Source organism: Protopterus annectens, chromosome 10.part0 (assembly GCF_019279795.1).
Source record: "Protopterus annectens isolate FY-2018-M chromosome 10.part0, PAN1.0, whole genome shotgun sequence".
In the NCBI taxonomy this organism is placed as follows: Eukaryota; Metazoa; Chordata; order Ceratodontiformes; family Protopteridae; genus Protopterus; species Protopterus annectens.
Window position 1 is genome coordinate 189,702,305 of NC_056744.1, and position 22,673 is coordinate 189,724,977.

Below are 22,673 nucleotides of genomic sequence, written 5' to 3' on the forward strand. Positions count from 1 at the left end.
TTTTGATGTGTGTAGTAGGGCGGCCGCATTGGTGCAGCGGTTAGTGTTGCCAACTCACAGCAAGAGGTTCTCTGGTTCGATCCTCGGCTGGGGTGCCTTCTGTGTGGAGTCTGCATGTCCTCCCTGTGGTCACGTGGGTTTCCTCCGGTTTCCTCACACATGCCAAAGACATGCTGTAGGTGGATTTGACACTCTAAATTGACCCTAGGTGTGAGTGTGCGTGTGTGTGCCTTCTGTGGAAGGTTGGGCGCTGGACTGGCAAATCAGCACCGTAAAACTCCACTGCCAATCATGAGCAGACAGGTGATCTGCTGTGGTGACCCCTAACCGGGAAAAGCAGAAAGAAGAAGAAGAAGGAGTCTCTCAGTAGTTGGGATATTATTATTGACTCCTAACTCTGCTGCAGTTACTTGTTCATTGATCCTGATTTTTTTAACTCATTTTGTATTTGCTACCTACATCTTGCATGCATTTTTAAAGTGCTATCATTACTGCAAATTTTAATTGGCTGTTCAGATATATGGAGCTCTTCTAATTGGACCTCTGTTCAGTATAGCCTGTTCTCAGACATCCCCGGTTACCAGATGCAAACAAACTAACACTCTGCTAGTAACCTCAGCTTTTTGATATGAGATTAATTATTTTCATAGTGGAAATTTATCAGAAGCTACATACACATGACATAATTCAGTGCTCATATCTAGGTGATCACCTGCTAATTGTTAGCTACAGTACAATCTTTTTATAAGGACTAAGTTGAGGAAAAATATGAAGTGGCCCTACAGGTTCATCTAACACAACTGTACCATGCAACATCTAGACTATTTATTTTTCACTTGCCTATGAAGAACAAAACAATTTTCTAAACTGCTTGTACTGGTGAGAGTTGCTTTGATAGCAAGCTGAGCAAGAAAACATGGCCAATCATTAACAGAAGATCATCTAGTGAGATCCCCAGGCATCATCAGTCAGCTGACCCATACAAGCCATTTGGATCTGTTCCGGGTCTGTCGCAGAACCTCTTCCCAATGAACAATGTCTAGTACACCTTCAATGGGATGCACCCATAAAGTATAATCATAAGATGTCCAGACCAACTCAACTACCTCCACTCATCGTAGAAGAAACAGAAACTGCATTTTGAGTTCTTAATAGCTTGAGGAGGTCCTCACTTTGTCATGAACAGTAAACTTAGCTTCCCTGTGAAAGCACCTTATTTATGCTAACCTATAGCTACAACCTCAAATTTTCACTACCCTGAGCTCATGATTATAGCTGAAGATAGGGCACAGACTGATCTTTAAATTCATAGCATCATCCTATGACTCATTTGTTGTTTCACCACCACAGTCTGATACAATGTCTACATTATTGCCACCACTGCAACCATCTACAGTTTAATCTCCCAATTCCCTCTACCTTCGCTTGTGAAAAAAAGGTGCCAAAAATACTTAAACTCCTCTACCTGAGGTAGCCTTTCTGCCTTCCATGAAGATGACAATCTACTCTGTGCTGGGAAAAACTGTAGCTTCTAGCTTAGGAAAGCAATTTTCACCACGGCTGATTTCAGCCTTGGCAATATCTTGGTATTCCACCTGAGTCACTGGATGCTTTGTCATAACCTCTTTATAGCCTTCTGAAAGACATTTTTTCAAGGCCTCATCACCCCCCCCCCAACACACACACACACACACACACACACACACACACACACACACACACACACACACACACACACACACATACACATCTGGTCTTTGGTTCAATGTCTACTACAATTGCTACCTTCTTGGCTTAATATTCTCAGGCAGTCATATGTGGGGACCTCCTTGCTACCATAACAGGGAAGGCCTTTTTCTTTTTTTCATCTAATGGATTTCCTCATCACTAGTATCAACAACTTTGTCCCATGACTACCACTTTGAGTACCATCCATGTTTTGACCACACTTTCTTTTTATCACTTCCACAACTCAAGCCTTGAATAGGCTTCATTCAGCCTTCACACCCCCAGCTCCCTGGTAACTGGGAGAAGCAGTTTTGAAGGTGAGACCTGAACCAAATGAGCACAGAAATACTAGTTTGGTATTCCCAACACAACCTCACTGTACATTTAGAGTTTCTGTGTTTGCGCAGCTGCTGCCCCAGCCATCTGACTTAGCTTAGCACTAAGTGAAAGCTGAAACATGAGTACCATTCTTGAGCTAAGTATTCAAAATGTGTAGTTGTCAGTCTGATGACACAAAGTCAGTCACTGACCTTTAGCCCAAGAAGTCAGGCACAAAGAACACCTGTAAGCATCCTTGTGAATGAACATGGTATTTGTTAAGGACAGTCCACTACTAGCACAGAAGTCCTGAGACACTGTCATTTAACTTTAGATCACACAAAATGTTTTTCCCAATCTGACCATCATGAGGTGCCTCTATAACTCCCAATAACTATTACCAGTATAACTACAGAATCCTTAGGGTCAGTCTCTCGAGCACTGTCCTCCCAATCTTTAAGCAGGCTGAATACTCTGAATAACTGTCAGGTACATATGCACAAACAACAGACATTGTTTTTTTCTTTTACAACTTTGTTATTCTGAGGTAAATATGTCATTTACTAATACAAACTCCAATGACTGAGTTCAGAGCTTGCAAGTTTCCCCACACTTGCCAGGGGCCTTTCCAGACAGCCAACAGCAATGCAGGAGACAGACCACCTTAACTCAAAAAGTTTGGTTCTGTCATGAATGCTGTGTGTAGATACATGACCTAGTAAGTCTAGTTGGTTCTTTTCAGCTTTACACACAAGCTCCAGCTTCATAACAAGCATTAACATTATATCCAGAAAGACAAATATATTTTAGTCTCTTGTCTGTCTACTTGATTGGAATAGCACCAGACCCTTCACTTTCCACCTTACAGTTCGTAAGCCCACAAAGCATTTCCATGCAGAATTCTTGAGCTGACAGACTTCTCAAATAACGGGCAGCAAGTTATTTTAAAGACATGAAGTTCTGTAGGAAAATGTGTATACAAAATGTCATCATGGTCCTTAGGACTTTCAAGGTAATAGAGAACCAGGTCTGCTAACACAATTATGTCTCTCTATATTCTCTACATGAGTGAAGAAGTTTATGCCTTTGACAAGAAGTGTGAATGTTTGATAAGCACAGACAATGCTATCTTTCTCTTCAGTAAGAATTTGTTGCTGAGGATGCAGTCAGCTGCATTATACAATGCCAGGAGGAAAAAAAGGCTAGCCTGTTTAGAATGTCTTATTAATAACCCACAGTCACCAGTAATCAGAGGTAATTGTTATTCATGTTATGACATAAACACTTTCTTCAAACTGACTTCTCTTGCCTTGAGACCAAAACATTCATTAATTTTATAAGAAGATGTTTGAGGGTACTTTCCAACTGAAAATGGAGTGTCTCAAACTCTGTAAGAACAAGTTATCAGTAGAAGTAGATGAAGAGACATTCCTCTAAGCCAATGTCTTCCATCCTGTTGAAAAAGCTATCTTGCCTGACATAGTAGAAGGCCTTGCAAGGTCTACAAAATAGCTCCTGTAAATAGATCTTCAGTCACACAGGTATGGATGGGTGAAGCGTGAGACTCTGGTCGAGATTAGAGCCCAGAAAGCAGTGGTCAGATTGGAGCTTATGGGCAAAAATGGGGGTGGTCCTGCTCCACCACTGGAGGCCTCAGTGTAGGCCATCCTGCTTGTGTGATGTCAGCATACCTGGTATAGGGTTGTAACTCTCTAAGCCAAAATTCCTACCTTTGTGACTGCTTATAATAGTTTATTCGAACAACATCATCCTTGCATCTAAGGAAACCTCATCAGGCAAGTTATGTGGGGTTGACAACCTCATTTGCGGGGAGTTATCTTGTTGATGCCTCATAAAGATAATGGAAGGATGTGGTATCCCAGAGACATATGGGGACACTGCACAGCAAGACAGAAGAATAGAAACTAAGCCTCTGGGAAAGAAAATTGCAAGCTGTCTTACATATGATTATATAGCAGTATTCAGACTTTCTATGAGAACTAGTCAAAATTATAGGGCTCCCATGAACCATTTGCATGAACATAAAATGTAGTCTGTGCTTTTGCAATGAGATTTTTTTTAACCTGTACAGCCTTTCATTTAACCTTTTTTTCAGTATATTCAGTTAGATGTCTGCAATGAGTACAAAACTGTTTCATTGTGGCTTTTCATGATCTATACTCTAATTCAATGTTCTTTTAGAATACATAATTTGCCACAATACTGAAACACTTTATTTCTTATCCAAACTGTAGGTTCAGCTAATATCCACATATTCTGTACTGACACAGAAAATATTATAAAGTCTGCTTAAAATGTCTGCCATTGTACAGCCACTTTTTTCCTTTTAATTATCTTTGACTTCCTGCATAATTTGGACATCCATCTGTTTACACAGAGAATATATTACATCATTTAAAAACAATAAATCCATATGAAACAGCTTAATTTTGGTGGCTGACAGCATCATATTTATCAAATAAGAAGAAAATATAATTTGTCTGTGAGGACCAGTGTATGAATGACAATGCAGAGAAGAAGTCTTGATAAAACTTTACAGGATGTGAACAACTGCAGGTACTCCCACCACTAGGAAAATGTAATAATATCTTACAGGTGTGCTGATGTACATAACAGGGTTTTTTTATAAAGCATTAATATCTTACAGGTGTGCTGATGTACATAACAGGGTTTTTTTATAAAGCATTAATATCTTACAGGTGTGCTGATGTACATAACAGGGTTTTTTTATAAAGCATTAATATCTTACAGGTGTGCTGATGTACATAACAGGGTTTTTTTTATAAAGCATTAATATCTTACAGGTGTGCTGATGTACATAACAGGGTTTTTTTATAAAGCATTAATATCTTACAGGTGTGCTGATGTACATCAAGGTTTTATAAAGCATTAATATCTTGCTTGATTAGATGTTTTATAAGCATAGGGTTTTTTTTATAAAGCATTAATATCTTACAGGTGTGCTGATGTACATAACAGGGTTTTTTTATAAAGCATTGTAGAAAAAAGGGGATGAATCAAGAAACGTATAGATATGAATGCAGTCCAATGAATATCGACTGTCTTAAGAACAGGTTGACAAAAGGATGGCTCTAACCCAGAAATGCAGATCAGAAAAATGTACACCTCTCTTGGTAGAGTGTCCATTTTATAACTGATGTGTCAGAGAGGTTGTTGGCTCATGCATACAAGACACGTATGAGGTGATTGTGTTTCTCTGAAATAATGCAGTTTATGGCCTTGCTTTGCAGCACCATTCCTTCATATCCTGCCTAAAATGATCCATAGATTAGCTTATGTAAGGTGCTCTTCTAAAGTGCACTCAGTTGCAACCTAGTAGACAATGGCATGCAGGTATGGGGAGGTCAAATGCCCACATGGAAAAATGCATTACTAGATGAAGAAAAGTGCAGTGACTAATGGGAAAGGTGTGGTTGCATGACAATAACAAAACAAAAGTGTCAAACAGAAGAAGTGACAGTGGAAAAAAGAAAAAAGGAACACATTTTTAAGATTGTGGACTACATACCCTTGTTTTGATATTTTTGGCACGATCTGCATAGGTTAGTGTGTTCCTCGATTCCTCAAAGGCTGTGCTCGCTGGACTTATATGAGCTATCATAACTGTTCTGCTGTTGCCTCCCAATGAATCCTGGAAACAGGAGGAAGCATTACTAATTGTGGGAATATAACAGAGAAAAAATACTTGCCATTCCTTTATTTGTGATCAATGAACAGGGTATTAAAGCATGACCTAAGCCATCTGCTTCAAATATGTTTGTGACACTGTAGAACACTTAATGCAACAGATACCTCTTTCAGTAATTTTTGCATACATAACCATTTTCAAAAATGTATTATAGTTCATTTCAGTAGTTTGTCCCATGTTGCATAAAATCCATTTCTAAGTGGACACATTACTACACAGTCATGGCATATGGCACATTTCAAAATGATCATTTTTGTCAAAAAGGCTTCACAGTAGCTGAGTGACACATTATTTGTATGGGGAGACAAATGTATGAGAGTCACATTTTAATATTGGGCTCAGAGTTAAATTTCTGAGAAAAAGTAAACCTGGCAATTATATAAATAATTTAGTATAATCTAATTAGCACTGAATAATCACGAAGCAGTCTAGAAGCACAAGTGTGAAAAAACAATGGCTGGAAAAGAATCACACAATATACATTGCTGAAATGATCACTGGCTGACAAGTATTAGTTGTATCTTGAAAGGTAACGTATCTCTACTGAATAGATGTAAACTAATATTATGCAACCAATAACCAGACTTTGGAACTGGGGGTACTGGTACTGGATTGGGCATTAGTTTGTCAGATGCAATACCATGTGAAAATGGACAGCACATTTTTGCATGTGGTAGACAGAATGGGGGAATGAGGAAATAATAGTAAACACAGCGAGACACAATGAATCCATGCATATTGTTTTAAAAGGATCTTGGTGCTTATAAACAACTTGAAGTCTTCTCTATGTGCATCCACTCAGTAATTTATCACTCCTTCTTCCTGTCCATTTCTTTAATGCCCATCCATAAGACAACTCCTTCTCTGCCTTTGTCTTCCATCTCATTATCTGCTCTTTCTCGGATGTGTCTTGTGCTACTGGAAAGGACATCCCTGCCTACTTAATACTTTGCTATTCCAGAATCCTTCTGCTGATAGTGTTCTACTTTCATCCCCTTAGATACAACGTTCTAAGCTGTCGTTCCTTTCTCTACACATGGCTTGTAAGAAGGGTTTGGCCATCTGCACACTGTCTGGTAAATGCACTAGCCTGTTGGTAATAACTGCTAGACCACAGTGCCATCATAGATGCTGTTACACGGCATCTGCAGTAATGCTACTGCTTTGGGATCTTACATCGTTATGAAATGTATCTTTCATATTTTACTAAAACTCTGAACTAATTTCACAGGATGCAACTAAAACAAAAACTACACTGCATCAAATGTATGCATACTTTTCTGTTACAAACAAATGAAAATAACAGCTGCACTATTTGAAGCCATACTTTACATTTAAACACTCCTTTTCTTAACTGATAAAGATTCTGTAAGGGAATTGGGTTATTTCCAGGTGCCACAGTGCATGATCTAATGGCTCAGTGTCATGCAAAAAGTGGATAAAAACAGCCCTTCTGGTATAGAAGTGTTGAGCCCATGACCCAGATGACCTGGCTTTGATTAGCAGCTCAGTCACTTCAAATCCAGCCAGGGAGGACTGGGACAACTGGTTTCTTTCACCTCACCTATTACAGGGTAAGGGGCCAGAAGAGTCCCTCTGAGCCAGCACACTTAGGGAAGGCCTAGGGGTAAAGATCTTGCATTTGGAACTGAAGTGTTAACTTTCTAAGGGGTGTGTGGCAATCTAACTAGGTCATGGGTGTACAGAAGCATGCACTTAACTTGGACCCAGGACTGTAAATATTGCACCATGCATTAAAGTAACAGGAGGATGATTTAGGCACAAAGACTGTTTAGTAAGAGGTGTCCCCTAAGACAGTAACCTTTCCCCTTTAACAGCTGGCTATAGTCTCTGGAAAAGGAGGTCACTTTGTCCAAGAAGGAGTGACATGGAATGCAGGCCAATAACGATGCAAAGTCCAAAAACAGAATATTAAAAAATAGGAGTAAGATGGAAGCCATTAGCAGAGAAAGGGCATCATATAAATATCACTGCTGTGCTCTTAATAGGCTAGGCTTGGTAGTGGTGAGAAAGTAGCATCTGTGCCTGATACAAAACGGAATAAAGTAAGAGGGGAATAAGTACTCACTAAGATTGTGGTCTTAGTAACCAGTAAGAAGCTTGGTCTAGAAAGAAAGAAAGAAAGAAAGAAAGAAAGAAAGAAAAAATAAAAACACTTGACAGGATTGTGATAAATTAGCTACCCCAGTCAGGGAAAGCTATACCCATCCACTCATGCAATGTGGATTTCATGGTATGTACAGTGTTAACATGTTTGATGAACAAGAGTCTGTTCCAAAGGATGGGATACAATGGGTTAACTTTCTAGCCTGTCAGCTGATCCTGTTTAGGTAAGAATGAAGGATTAAGTTTTGGATATGGGTATTCATTGTGCTGTATTTTTTGTGGAGAAGATTCAAAGGTGTGAGGTCTTTCATAGCACCAAAGGTCACACAGACTACTATGCAACAACTTGTATGAGATAGACTATAATGGGAGGGGTTTTAGCCTGTGAGGGTGGCTTAGTGAGAGTAGTCCAATGATTTACTTAGAAAACTCTCCTTCGCTGTCTAGTTTTACAAGGCACTTGGAGAGATACATACTGAACAGTGTTGTATTCAGTCAACGGCCTAATGATGGGTGTGTGTACAGAGAAACAAGGAATTTCTTGGACCTAGAGGAGATGCCCATTGAAATTAACTGTGCTAGGGAGAATACTTTCTAACCAATATTGCTAGATGGTGATTTAAGGATAGTTCATTAATGATGAATTTGCCCAGATTTCTAATGTCTGCATGTTCTAAGGCATATCATTTATATGGTAAGCTGCAGTGGTGCAGCGGTAGCGTTGTTGCCTCACAGCAAGAGGTTCTCCTGTTTGATTCTTGGCTGGTGTGCTTTCTGGGTGGAGTCTGCATGTCCTCCCCGCAGTCGAATGGCATTCGAAAGACATGTGTGAATGGGCATGCCTTCATTGAAGGTTGGGTGTCTGGCTGGCAACTTAGCACCATAAAAAATCTACTGCCAATCATTAGCAGACCGGAGTTCCACTGTGGCGACCTCTAACCGGGAAAAGGCCAACAACATTTATATGGTGTGAAGTAGGGAAGCCTGATTTACAAATTATAAGATTACATTTTTGTCATTGACTTTGACTCCATTTTCATCACACCTGTCATTTTTCTGATGAACACATTGCTACCATAGGAATGTCAATCGAAGAGTTCAGAATGGTGACCATTTAAAATCTCAGGATCTATTTGGTGAGTCCCAAGATAAGGAGATAGAATAGTCAAAATTCTGAACTGACATACATTAAATCTGAGATTATAGTTTCTCAGACTGCTTCCTTTTCTCTGAGGTGCAGCGATATTGGAGCTGTTATATATAGGTCTGGGGTATTTCTACCCACATCAGGGGGTGCAGGAGGGACTTGAGCTTAAAGGAGAGGAGCCATGTTCAATATTCACTCTTCTGCTGTGTTTTCATTTTTTTTTAAATCTAGGGACTTAACAAAATGAGTCTCGAGAATTCAATAGGGAGCCATTCAGAATACCACCCAGTTTGCAATCAGTAGCAAACTTGATAAGCCATAGCTCTTTGACTTCTGGTTTCCAATCACAAAAGTAATTGCCAAGCCCAGGATCCTAGAAAAGAGTTATGTGGGGTACCACTAGGCAAATTATACATGGAGGTGGTTCCCCCTGTCATCAAACTGTTGGAGAACTTGAGTAGCAGCAGGGCTAAAAAAATGTCCCTGCTTAAAGTAGAGTTTAAAATCTCAGACTTTACCGCAATACAAAATGTTTGAGTATGAGCCCAGGTGTAATTTCTCAAAACAATAGTAGTGGCCTTAAACAAAGTACTTGCACAACCACATACACTCTTCTAGTCCAGAGGGCAAGGATTGGTATTAATAAGTGTTCTGCCTTTTTAGGCATTGACAGCTGAGGGTCACAATTATTGTAGACAGCGTTTCCATCCTTAAAGGCTGGCATAATAGGAGGAATGCATGTAGCATGTAATAAATCCACTGCAGCACATCACAGTATGTCTTCGGTTTAGGGGTAACATCCACTTGTTCCCACAAAAATACATAATTCATTCTGCAACTAGTTTTAGTCAATGAAAACTCCATTAATGGAGTTGAAGAGACCAAACTTTCTTATGAATCACAGTCTTGGGCTTAAGAATCAGACAAAGAAAACACCCTGTCTCTATGTATGTAGGAATCCTCTAACATATTTTCTTCAGAAATATACTGGCCTAGTTAGTCTTCTTGTATGGATTTCTACTCTACAGGACAGAAAACTTGCAATGAACTCTTACCTAAGGTACCAATGCATCCTAATGAATATACAGAATGTATTTGAATGAGCAATGTGCACCCCCCCCCCCCAGGGATATCCTGGGAAGAAGACCTACTGAGAGATGACATTTCACCCCAGGTAAGAGGTCTCTTTCTGGGCCATCCAAGAAAAACCTCCTGCAAAAACTCTCAGACCAAAAGAAGGTTGTTCTCCCATGCCCAGATTGGGCACTTGTGCAGCCACAAAAAAATGTAGCTAACCCCCACCCCATGATGGCAGAAGAGACTACATCAAAGCAACCAAGAAAAATCAGTGAGTGATCTGAGGAACAACCAGTGGCCACTACAGTGTTACTTATCAGTGGCTGAAGCATTGTCTGTGTCCATGGCGTAGGCAAGGGCTCCTATTATGTTGTTTTTTTTTTTTCTTTTCAGGTACAGCAGGAGAGGAAAAGTGCAGTTGTGTACACTTACCATAAATGTAGATGTTCGAGTATATTTATTGTTGCAGTCATCACCTGTGGGTTATCCCTGCTGTGGAAGCCCTTGGCCGGCCCGAGTACCAGAGTCAATATTTTTTTGCATCGGCTGCAGTCGCCTATAGTCTTGACGTCAGGTTGTCAGCACTATAAAGCAAGGCAGCCAACATGATTACATCAGTGTTTCTTGCCCTAACCCATCAAAAGCACAAGGAAATATGGTAAAGTGGTCCTGGTGGCTAAAAGCCACCTGGGAAGCTTATGTCCCCCTAGGGAAAGAGGATATAAGGGGGATGGAGGGAGGGAAACCAGTACTGCAACAGTGAATACTCTCGAACATCTACATTTATGGTAAGTGTACACAACTGTACTATGTTCTTCATGTTTCACTGTTGCAGTCACCACCTGTGGGAGGATTCCCAAAGCTGAGGAGATGGGTGGAAGAATAGGTTAGAGCCTTAGGCATGGGTCAGCAAGCCCTGCAGTACTGAAGAGGCAAACCCTGCCCTAGACTTAGAGAAAAGAGGTAGGTGGTAATGCTTTGTAAAGGTATGGACAGAGGTCCAGGTGGCAGCTTTCAAGATGTCCCTGGTGAGGACTCACTCTGAGGAATGCTGTGGAAATGGAGGCTGCCCTAGTGGAATGGGTATGAATAGACTTAGGGGGGATTTCCCATGTAGTCTGTAGTAGAAATGGATAGAGTGTGATATCCATTTGGAAATGGTTTGCTTGGAAATGGGCTTACCCTCTGCCCCTGGGGAAAAGTTGACAAGAAGCTGGTCCATTTTTCTGAAGGGTTTAGTATGGTTTAGGTAGTATCTGAGTTGTCTGTGCACATCTAGTGAGTGTAGACTTCTTTCCCCCTTGTTTGAAGGTTGGGAAAGAATGTGGGTAAATGTATGGCCTGGTTGAGGGTCACATCAGATACCACCTTGAGCATAAAGGAGGGTTTAGTCCTCAGGGAGACCCTGTCTGCATGAAAAATGATGAAGGGCTCAACAACCATGAGTGCCTGTAGTTTTGAAACCCTTCTGGCTGAGGTGATATCTAGTAGGAAAGCAGTCTTCCAGGAGAGATATTTCAATTCTGCTGAAGCAGCAGGTTTGAATGGAGGTAAGGTTAGTTTTTCTAAAAGATAATTCAGGTCCCAGGCTGGCATTGGAAGCCTTCTGAGAGGTCTGATATTAGAAGCCCCTCTGAGGAATTGTTTAGTCAAAGGATGTGAGAAGAGGGGTAGGACTGAATCGAAATGAGCTGAAATGGCTGAGGCCTGGATTTAATAGAAGAGAAGGAGAGGCCACTATTGAGTAACTTGGCTAGACAGTCCAAGATAAGAGGGATGGAAGGATGTGAGGTACTGGCCCCTCTGGACTGGCTCCAGGAGAAGAATATTTTCTATTTCCCTGCATAAGAACTTCTGGTGCTGGGCCTTCTGGCCTCTGTGATAATGTCTAGGACCTGTTTGCTTAACAGGGACCCCTTGTTTATTTTTAAAGTATTAGCCATGCTGACAGATTGAGAGTCTGCAAGTCTGGGTGCAGTAACCCCCCCCCCCCCACCTGAGTCAAGAGGTCTGAGATCAGGGAAAGCTGCCTGGGGGGCTGTAAAGTCAGGCTGCGCAGTAAGGGGTACCAATACTGTCTGGGCCAATCTGGAGCAATGAGGATGGCCTTTGCTCTCTCTCCTCCCTTATATTCATCAGTACCTTGGGAATAAGAGGCAAAGGAGGGAAATGTACACAAAGAGTTAGTTCTGAAGGTCAAGGCATCCACCTTCCACCTAGGTGGTGATACTCCCTGGAAAATATTTTTTTCAGCTTGTGGTTGAGGTGTGAAGCAAGGAGATCCACCTCCGGAGTTCTCCCACTCCTGATTGAATTGCAGAAAGATTTTTCTGTGGAGATGCCATTCATGGGGTTCCAGTAAATTTCTGCTTAGGTAATCTGCCAGGGTGTTGTTAACCCCTGTTAGGTATTGGGCAATTAGGTGTAGACCCATGGAGGTGGCTGTCAGCCAGAGGTTCATGGCTAGGCTGCACAGAGGGCAAGATTGGGTCCTTCCCTGTTTGTTGGTATACCACATTACTGTGGTGTTGTCTGTTTTTATAAGGAGAACCCCTAGCCTGATATAGGGCTTGAAGGATGTCAGAGACTTTTGAACTGCCATCATTTCTTTCTGATTGATGTGTAAGGGCATCCCAAAGACCTTGGGTGCACCTGCCTGCTAGGTGAGCACCCCAAGCAATGTCTGAGGTGTCAGTGCTGATGGTCTGGATGGTAGGGCGGAGGATAAAGGGAAGACCCTTGTTCTTGGCACAGGCCCCTGCCCACGAGAGAAACTCAGCCCTTATACAGGGGATCAGAGGGAGAGAGGTGTCTAGAGGCTGAGAGTGCTAACACCAAAGGTTCTTTAGGTACCACTGAAGTTTCCTCATGTGAATCCTGGCCAGAAGAATTAGAAGGATGCAAGATGCCATGTACCCCAAGGCTTGCAGAAATGTCCTAGCAGTGAGGTGACTTTTGGAAGCCAGCTGGGTAAAGTAGAGAGGAAGGAAGCTCTGCTTTTCTGGGGATAGGAAGGCCATTTGGGATACTGTGTCCAGCAGTCCTCCCAAGAAAATGATCTTCCTGGAGGGTGCTTGTTTTGATTTCTTCTCATTGATGGTGAACCCTAGAGATGTTAGGAGGGTTTTGACAAAGAGAAGATCTTGGAGCCGCTGTTCTTTGCACTCTGCCTAAATGAAGCAGTCATCCAGATAAGGGTAAATCTGTATATTTCTCTGTCTGCAAAATGCTATGGCCGGGGCAAAGCATTTGGTGAATACTCTGGGTGCAGTTGATAAGCCAAAGGGTAATGCAGAGAACTGAAATTGTTGTGAGCCTGCTCTGATGTGCAGGAATTTCCTGCAGGATTCCCTAATGGGGATGTGGAGGTAGGCATCTTTTAGGACTAGGGTCACTAGCCAGGCATTTTTTGTCAGCGCAGACAGCAGCTGCTGCAAAGTTAGCATTTTGAAACGGGGGACCACCAGAGAGGTGTTCAGAATGGATAGATTCAGGATGGGGTGCCAAGTGCTCTCTTTTCGGTGAACAAGGAATAGTCTGGAATAAACGCCTTTGCCTGTTTGATCTGAGAGGACAGGTTCTGCTGCTCCCTGGGATATAAGAGTTTGGACCTGTTTCAATGCCTCTGTCCACTGATTTGAAGGCAAGTCTGGGTACCCTCTTGGAAATGGGAGTTCATTGAAAGAAAATTTGTATCCCTGATAAATGATCTTTAAGACCCATTGGTCCTTTGTTACAGAAAGCCAATTTTCTTTGCGGAGGGAGAACCTTTCCTCTAGCTTTTGGTGAGTATAAGGAGGGCAGAGAGGAGGAGAGGGAGTCGTCGGGAGTTTTTGCAATAGAAGGGTGGCTTAAAACTCCCTTACTTTGGGGCGGAAATGGTCTACTGTTTGGTTCTCTGCTGCCCCTGGGATAGGGGCCTGTATGGTCTGTCCATGCAGGGCTTACCTGGCCCTGTCTGCTAGGTGCAGGGAAGGACCAGTGCTTAGAGGGAAAGTTCCTGCTGAACCTGGGAGATTGAACCTGAAAGAAATCTTTTACTGTTTGCATAGATTTTGCTTTGTCTTCCGTCTTTTTAAGCACCTCTTCTGCTTTTACTCCAAACAAGTGGTTCTTATCCAGGGGTGCATCAATTAGTTTAGACTTGACATGATCAGGGAGAGGTTGTTTCTTTAACCATGCATGTCTCCTAATGACAGATCCTGACACTGCTGCCATGCTACAGGCTTCTAGGGCGTCATATCCACAGTGTAATGAGTGTTTGGCCACTTGACAACTAGAGTGCAGTAAATCTGCTAACTCTTTCGAATTGGCACAATCAGGAAAGGTTGAAATCTTTTGTTTTAACAGTTCCAAAGTGTGTTATTTTAACACATGGAACTGACAGTTGAGTGCTCTGATAGCTAAGGTTGCGGAGGTGTATAATTTTTTACCCTATCTGTCCAGAGATCTGGAATCCTTGTCAGAAGGAAAAGGATTCTTGGCAGAACTAGTCTTAGTTCCTTTAGGTCCCTGTGTAATGACCTCTGGGTCTGCAACAGGATTTCTGTACAGGTATTTGTGAGAATCTGGTACTCTGTAATACCCGTCAGATTTGCTGGGTGCAGGTGATAGGGTGTCAGGGGCTAAGCTGGATTCATGGAAAACATCATCCACCACTTCTAAAATAGGGGGGATGGCCAGGGGTCTATGCTGGGGCAGGTCCAGAAACTCTCTAAGTCTTTTCTTAGACTGAGGGGAAATACTGAGATTCCCAATGGAAATGTTCCCTGAGGGTGTGATGGGTTTCTCCAAAGGAAAGGTCTTCTGGTGGGGAGGCAGAAGGGATGGATTCCTCTGCATCTGAATCCTCATAAGCAGTCAGAGGTTGCTGTTCCTCTTCAAAATCTGAATAGTCAGATTCCTCAGAATCCTGTTCTGTCATAATTTCTGGAGAAGGGTGTCTTTTCCTTTTAGAAGTTGTGGCCTGACTACCCCTGATAAGGGATATGCAATCCTCCGCTATTTTAAGCATTTGTGCTTGGGCTGGTGGAGCAGGAGCAAGATGGTTGCTAGAGGCAGATTTTTTAGGAGTGGCCTGGCTTCTAGGCCTAAGAGTATCCCTTGATCTGAGCAAAATGGTAGTCGGATAAGAAGACATAATTTTTTTGTCTAGATTCGGCAGTGAGAAAGGCCTCCTCAGAAGCCGGTGCTTGCATCATGGCTCCGGACCCAACTGAGGCAGAGACAGCCAAAGGCTCGGAAGATGAAGAAGATTTCTGTGGCATACCAGACTTCGAAAGGGTCTCAATAGAGGCCTGTGTAGATATCAAATCAGGCATCAGCGGCTGCGAAAGTGTCTCACTGAATTCCAGAGAAATGTCGACCTGAGGTAGTTGGAAGGCTTAGCCGTGTGTGGTCTGTCTCTATTTTTATCTCTGCATTTTATCAGAATGTCCATGGATTGCTGGCTGATGGACTCTATTTTGGAATGTGAAGATGAAAATACCTGTGTATAATAAGACGTCTACTGCGAATGGTTCTCACATTAAAGAGGGCATAGAACCGGCAACTGGGGACGTCATGGTCTGTGCCTAAACAAGTGATGCAGTAAGAATGAAAGTCCTGATGTGGGATCTGCTTTCCACAGGCAAGACAATTGTTAACTTTTTTGGACATCAGTTAGTGCAGGAAAAAAGGGTCCCCAATGGGGTACTTAGCTTTTGCTTCTGCTATGGGCTCCACGGCAAGAAAGACTGATGCAATGGCATTTATAGCACTGATGACCTGATGTCAGACTACAGGCCACTGCAGCTGACACAAAAAAACATTGACTCTGGTATTCGGGCCAGTCGAGGGCTACTACAACAGGGATAACCCACAGGTGAGGACTGCAACAGTGAAACATGAAAAACATCAGCAGGACAATTGTAAGAATCTATGCTGTATCCAAACAAGACGCCCAATTGCTAGGTGGAAGGTAAGTTGTCAGGAAGAGTTCAGAAGTATTACATACACAAACACACACAATCAAACTGTGTTTTTACTACATAAACACAATTCCCAATCTGTAAATCCTTATACTTCAGTTTAAATCTCTCAAAAGCAGTACATTTTTCCTCACAAAAACAAGAGCCCCACTATTAAATTATAAGCCCGTTTCTAAAAATGGCAGTTTCTGACAAGAAACTTCTGATTTTAATAAAATTGCTGGTTTTGTACAGAAAATAAAAAATATACATCAAAATATTTAAAAAGGCAATATCTTCTGTGTGGATGAGATCTCCTATGAAGACTCCATCAATCCATCCATCCATCCATCCATCCATCCATCCATCCATCCATCCATCCATCCGTCCATCCATCCTCTACCCCTTTTTCTCATTTTTGCAAATGGGGTCGGAGTATCACTTCAACAGTGATAATCATCTTGAGCCAAGATTTACACTGCTGGGTGGCTAGCCCTGCCATGGTCTATGGAGACTTATCTGATAGAAATTAAGCCTGTAGCCAGTTGCTGTTCTTGTGAATCCTTAAAGCTGCTTTCTCTGTTGGAGGCAAGAAAGTACTTATGATTTCTTTATTCTGGCAGCTGATTTTCCTCTTCTCAGCTGTCCAGTCACCCACTGGAGTGAATGAGTAGGAGGGATCCAGAGCTTTATGAAGCTGTTCAATTGTTTGGACAGGAAGCAACTCATATAGCCAAAAAGCTACAGCAACAGTGAGAATGAAGAACATCTATTTGGTCTTGTAGGTTGGCATTTAATAGATTAACAAATATCTCTACACATGTATTTATTAGTTACACATGTTTACCAGTGAATGGATGGAAGGTTAAAAATCATCCATGAATAACATGTTAAGTTACTATTATTTTATTATTATTATTATTATTTAATCGTAGGTATCCTTTATAGAAGCGGATCTATAACTGGCAGCTTTATTATCTTTGCTTTTTGTTGAGTGTCACCAGCACTCAAAGAATTTTCAGGTTAGCATCATGTGGAAGATGACATGACAGGATAGAATTATGGATAAATGCATAACCACACCCCACTTAAGAGACAAGTCATGGAAGGGAGTAGAGCAGCAAGTGTTTCCATGGTGGTGAAAATAGGGGTACCTGCCAAATCTTCGAACTCTCAAAATTTTGAACGTTACATGGTCAAGACCAAACGTTTGAAATTTTGAGTGCTCGAAGATAACCTTTCAATGGCACCATACTGTGCAGATAGGGAGAATTTCCCTTTTCTGCACTGAAGTGCGGTCTCGGAGTTAGTATATTTAAGTAGGGGGTTGTGGGGGCACAGCACCGCATGTAGGATGTTTCATAGTAGCAGTATTCTCTGGGAAATATACTTGTCCCTCCAAATATTTATGTTGATGATGCAGAAGAGGTTTAGATCCCTAGACTAAGTATTTTGATGCCATTTGACTTGCTGATGTGCAGACATTCCATCAGTAATGGACTGCTGATCAGCAAGTCTTTCCGAATCTTACACTTAGCTTTTCTTGATCTAGACATGTGCATGCAGACAACCTTAATCCATATTTTCAAAAACTCTCCTTCCTCTTCATAAGCAGTCCACTGACTGGTAACCATAATAAATCTATCCCTTACCATGGCAAACTAACTGGTACAGTTTTTGTTTAACTGAAAAAAGGGCCTCTTTCTGCTGTTACTTAAAGTAACTACATTTTATAAAACAATTACACACATCTGGCAACCTCATGACAGTTTGTAACAAGGCACAAATTACCTAGACAGCAGAACCTTTATACAGTCAAATTAACAAGGCAGCCCCTTTCCTTTGTAGTCAACATTCACAAAGCAGCCTCTACAGTACACTGTCAGTAGGGCTTCCTGTGCCTTGGACTATAACTGTTTACATATTCACACAATTTATAAACTTCCTATCTCCAATGTAAAACTACATTCAGGTTAGCCCATCTTTAAAAGCAGCACCTCTCTCTCTAGCATATATTTTCAGGGAGAAGAAGTTTAAACAAGGCTTATACATTTATACCCCATTATCTTCCACCAGGTTCTAAAAAAAAATACAAAACAAAAAAACACTACGAAGCATCAGGATGTGAAAATGGAGGTGTTTAAAGGGTGATAACATTAAGAGGAGATATACATCCGACTGTTAATTCAGGCTTAGATGTCACATCTAAACTGCAACCACAGTTTAGAGCCGCAATGGATAAAGGGACTGAGTTTAGAAGGAGCAGGATTCACATTAGAGAGAAACTTAGTGGCATTAACACTATCATTAGGAAATAATAGGTTATGTAGTTCCTTCTCATTGGTGCTCTGCCTTATTCTAGATTTACTTTATTTACATGGTACTTCTTAACTTTTTAGGTAGACAAGTCTAGATTGATGCTTTTTAACTTATGACTTGAACCAAAAGGCATGTGCAGCCCAGACAGCCAGATAAGGTAATGAAGACAGTATACATATAAAGCACTGCTACACAAAGTGCAGCTACTTCACAGAGCACACAATAAAGATAATCGGAGAGAAATCAGAAAATGGGCTTTGTATTTATGCACAATAGTTCAAAGAAAACAGCACTAACTCTAATGGCCAAATATCAAATACAAAATGACCAAAGTCAAGAGTCTGAATGTTGAAAACATTGCAGAAAATGTGCCTGATGCATAAAATATTTGAATATCTCAGTGTGAAAAACACATTGAAGCACTAGCTGTCAGCATCATCAGTCTGTTACCTTGCAATAGTATAAAACTTGACAACACAAGGTTGTAATCTGCACCACTTTCCCTGTCTTTGATTAGGTATAAATTGGAAAAGGTTTAAATTCATCAAGGATACGTCCTTGAGATAACTCATCAATCGCCATGCTCAGCCGAGGATCACCATAAGTACATTTTGTATTACCGTATCAGTAGTGATTCAAAGTTTTATAAGCTCTTCAGTTTTTGCTGAGAATTTGTGATCCAGGAGTATATATATATATATAAATAAAAAGGGTGTGGCAGGAAAATCCCCCACATGGAGGATGCAGGGGTGCTTGCCCTCATACAGAAATGCTTTTATCCACATTTAGTTGAAACTTCTTCAAATGGTTTGTATTATCCAGCTGAACCTGCAGCCAACGTGGACTCATCCAGATGTAGCAAAACCATCTCCACTCCACCACAGAGCCCTGTAATGATGTCAGAAGCAAACATGACAACAACAGTGAACCAAACACCCAGGACGTTTCTTGGACTGTATAAAACACAGTCAATAAACAAATGCAATAAAAAAAAGTTAATACAGGCTATGTATATATGATTCAGAAATGGAAAAGTTCTATAAGGAAGTACAGAAAAAAAATTAAGAAATTAAAAAAAAAACAGCAGCCACCATGAAACCAGTAAGCAATAGGAGACAAATACCATATTTTAGGTTATGAATGCACTTCAGCAAGTGCTGAAGTTGCCCAAGCACTGATAAATAAACAGTAAGAGAATGCAGAAAAAAATAAAACATTAAAAAACTCTTACTTATAAAAAAACAAAAAAATAATCCTTGATGTCCCAGCAACTCCAGCTGACTCACAGAAAACTCAAGACTGAAATGTGCACAAACATGTCATTATACTGACAGCTGCAACAGCTACTACTGATGGTAAATTTAATTCTATAAAGTACTGAGCTGTTAGGTGGTGCTGCGGTAGCATTGTCACCTCACAGTAAGATGTTGTCCTGTTCGATTCTCAGCTAAGTGTCTTCTGTGTGGAGACATGCGTGAATGGGCATACCTTCATTGAAGGTTGTGCGCCAGAGCTGGCAACTCGGCATGTAAAAATCTACTGCCAATCATTAGCAAACCGGAGTTTCGCTGTGGCCACCCCTAACCGGGAAAAGCCGAAAGACAACAACTGAGCAGTTAGGTCTCTTCCCAAAATATTGTCTGTTTTGGGCTATTTTTGCTCTTTGATAGAAAAGCATCTCTGTCTCTCTCCAAAATGGCTCATAATGTATTCATGAAATTCAATGTGCATTTCTAGTACTATTACTTATAAAACACCACTGTATTGAGCTCATACCCTCAAAGGAGATGAAGAAAAACATTACTTTTGGGCACAACATTGAAAAATGATTTAATTTAGCAATTTCCTCTAAACGTTATCTTACATTTACATAATACAGAATTTAAATAGAATTTAGGTAGCTTTTTTATTTTAATGTGATGACAGATGAAAGCTACACATTTGTTTTCAGCTGACTGTCTGCATGTTACATCTGTCATTTTACAATGAAAAGTTTAACTTGCTTTCTACCCTAACTTCAAATGCAGTCACTCTCTACAGCTTCAAGACATTCTATGAAATTATACTGACAAGATCCCTTGATATTCCCGCTTTACAACTCAGTAGCTTTTAGGAAAATTAGACAAATAACCCAAAATATTAACATGTAAAATATTTGTACTTTTCTCAGTAATTGGTCTGGTTTGTGCTGGGGGTCTGGTATGTGCTGGGGTCTGGGCAGTATGGTTTCATGCTGGGAAAGAGCACTACAGATGCGATGTTTGCTCTGAGAGTGTTGATGGAGAAGTACAGAGAAGGTCAGAAGGAGTTGCATTGTGTTTTTGTAGACTTAGAGAAAGCATATGACAGGGTGCCTAGAGAGTAGTTGTGGTATTGTATGAGGAAGTCAGGAAAGGCAGAGAAGTATGTAAGAGTGGTACAGGATATGTACGAGGGTAGTGTGACAGCGGTGAGATCTGCGGTGGGAGTGACGGTTGCGTTTAAGGTGGAGGTGGGATTACATCAAGGATCAGCTCTGAGCCCTTTCTTATTTGCAATGGTGATGGACAGGTTGACAGACGAGATCAGACAGGAGTCCCCATGGACTATGATGTTTGCAGATGACATTTTGATCTGTAGTGAGAGTAGGGAACAGGTGAAGGAGACCATGGAGAGATGGAGATATGCTCTAGATTGAAGAGGAATGAAGGTTAGCAGGACTAAGACAGAATATATGTGTGTGAATGAGAGGGAGGATAGGGAAATGGTGAGGATGCAAGGAGTAGGGGTGGTGAAGATGGATGAGTTTAAATACTTGGGATCAATAGTTCAGAGTAATGGTGAGTGTGGAAGAGAGGTGAAGAAGACAGTACAGGCAGGATGGAGTGGGTGGAGAAGAGTGTCAGGAGTGATTTGTGACAGATGAGTACCAGTAAGAGTGAAAGGGAAGGTCTACAAGAGGGTAGTGAGACCAGCTATGGTATATGGGTTGGAGACAGTGGCACTGATAAAAAGGCAGGAGTTAGAGCTGGATGTGTCAGAGTTAAAGATGTTAAGATTTGCACTGGATGTGACGAGGGTGGACAGGATTAAGAATAAGTATATTAGAGGGTCAGCCGAGGTTGGAAGGTTTGGAGACAAAGCCAGAGAGGCAAGATTATGTTGGTTTGGACATGTGCACAGGAGGGATGCTGAATATATTGGGAAAAAGATGCTAAGAATGAAGCTACCAGGTAACAGGAAAAGAGGAAGGCCTAAGATAAGGTTTATGGATGTGGTGAGAGAGGACATGCAGGTGGTTGGTGTGATAGAGCAAGATGCAGAGGACAGGAAGAATTGTAAACAGATGATCCGCTGTGGTGACCCCTAATGGGAACAGCCGAAAGAAAATTATGATGATGATGATGATTAAACTGTCTGTTTTGTGAAATGGCTTTTTCTTCTCTCACACAGTGTTTTGTTGCCCATATGGGTTGTTTTGCCCAAGACTGTTACTTCAGGACTTTCTAATATTGAAAAAGTCTGCTGTGCAGATGGATGTACTTTTTAGGCTGTGGGAAGCTACATTCTGGAAGTTGTATATTTCCTAAATTTTAGCTGCATCTCCTTCAACAAAGGTCTTGATTGTACCTATTTTATTTATTTACATTTGTTTTTACTAAGAAAGTCTGACTGGGCCAAAAGCCCATTTTCAGAGAAGGCCCGGGGAGGAAAGCTTCACAGAAATAGAAGCAAAATACAATAATCGGATAGTACAACAGTATGCATACAGTAAGATGGAGAATACACATCATCTTGTTAGTCTGTACAAAGTAGTATTCAGTACAGTTTTCTAGTAGATACAGGTTCAAAAAGAAAAACACACAAGCGTTTCAGTGAAGGTCATTGTGAGAAAAATAAAATTAGTACTGCGTGCATATTAAATAATAGTTATGAACAAATGAGATTTCCTTTATATATATTTTTTGACTAGTAATAAACACTGAGGAGTGGGAGAAAATGAGGTAAGGAGTGGACAGTGTGTTGACAACAGATATCTTCTCAGTCAGGTTTGGTGCAGGAGCAATGCCAGTTCTTGGATAGATGTTCAAATAGTAGTCATTTGAAACTGGTAGATTCAGGTGTGTTTTGGAGGGTGTGGGGTACAGAGTTCCATAATTTGGAATAGGTCTTTACCGTGAGTGCTGTTAGCTTTGTTTACTGTGAGAAAGTTCATGTCTGCAGATCTTAGACTTCGTGGACATGAGTAGGGAACAACAATTCTTTGAGGGATGGGCATCACTCAGGATGGAAGATGATA

At 41.2% G+C, this 22,673-nt stretch overlaps 1 protein-coding gene across 2 annotated transcripts in view; it reads right to left on the bottom strand.

Moving 5' to 3' along the window:
* KIF19 (kinesin family member 19) overlaps nt 1–22,673 on the bottom strand; it is a 1,202,512-nt gene that overhangs the window by 260,185 nt on the left and 919,654 nt on the right. For both annotated transcript variants that reach the window (XM_044085136.1, XM_044085135.1), the window contains exon 9: nt 5,597–5,719. In XM_044085136.1, the coding sequence (XP_043941071.1) occupies nt 5,597–5,719 (123 nt within the window). The remainder of the gene's footprint in view (nt 1–5,596; nt 5,720–22,673) is intronic.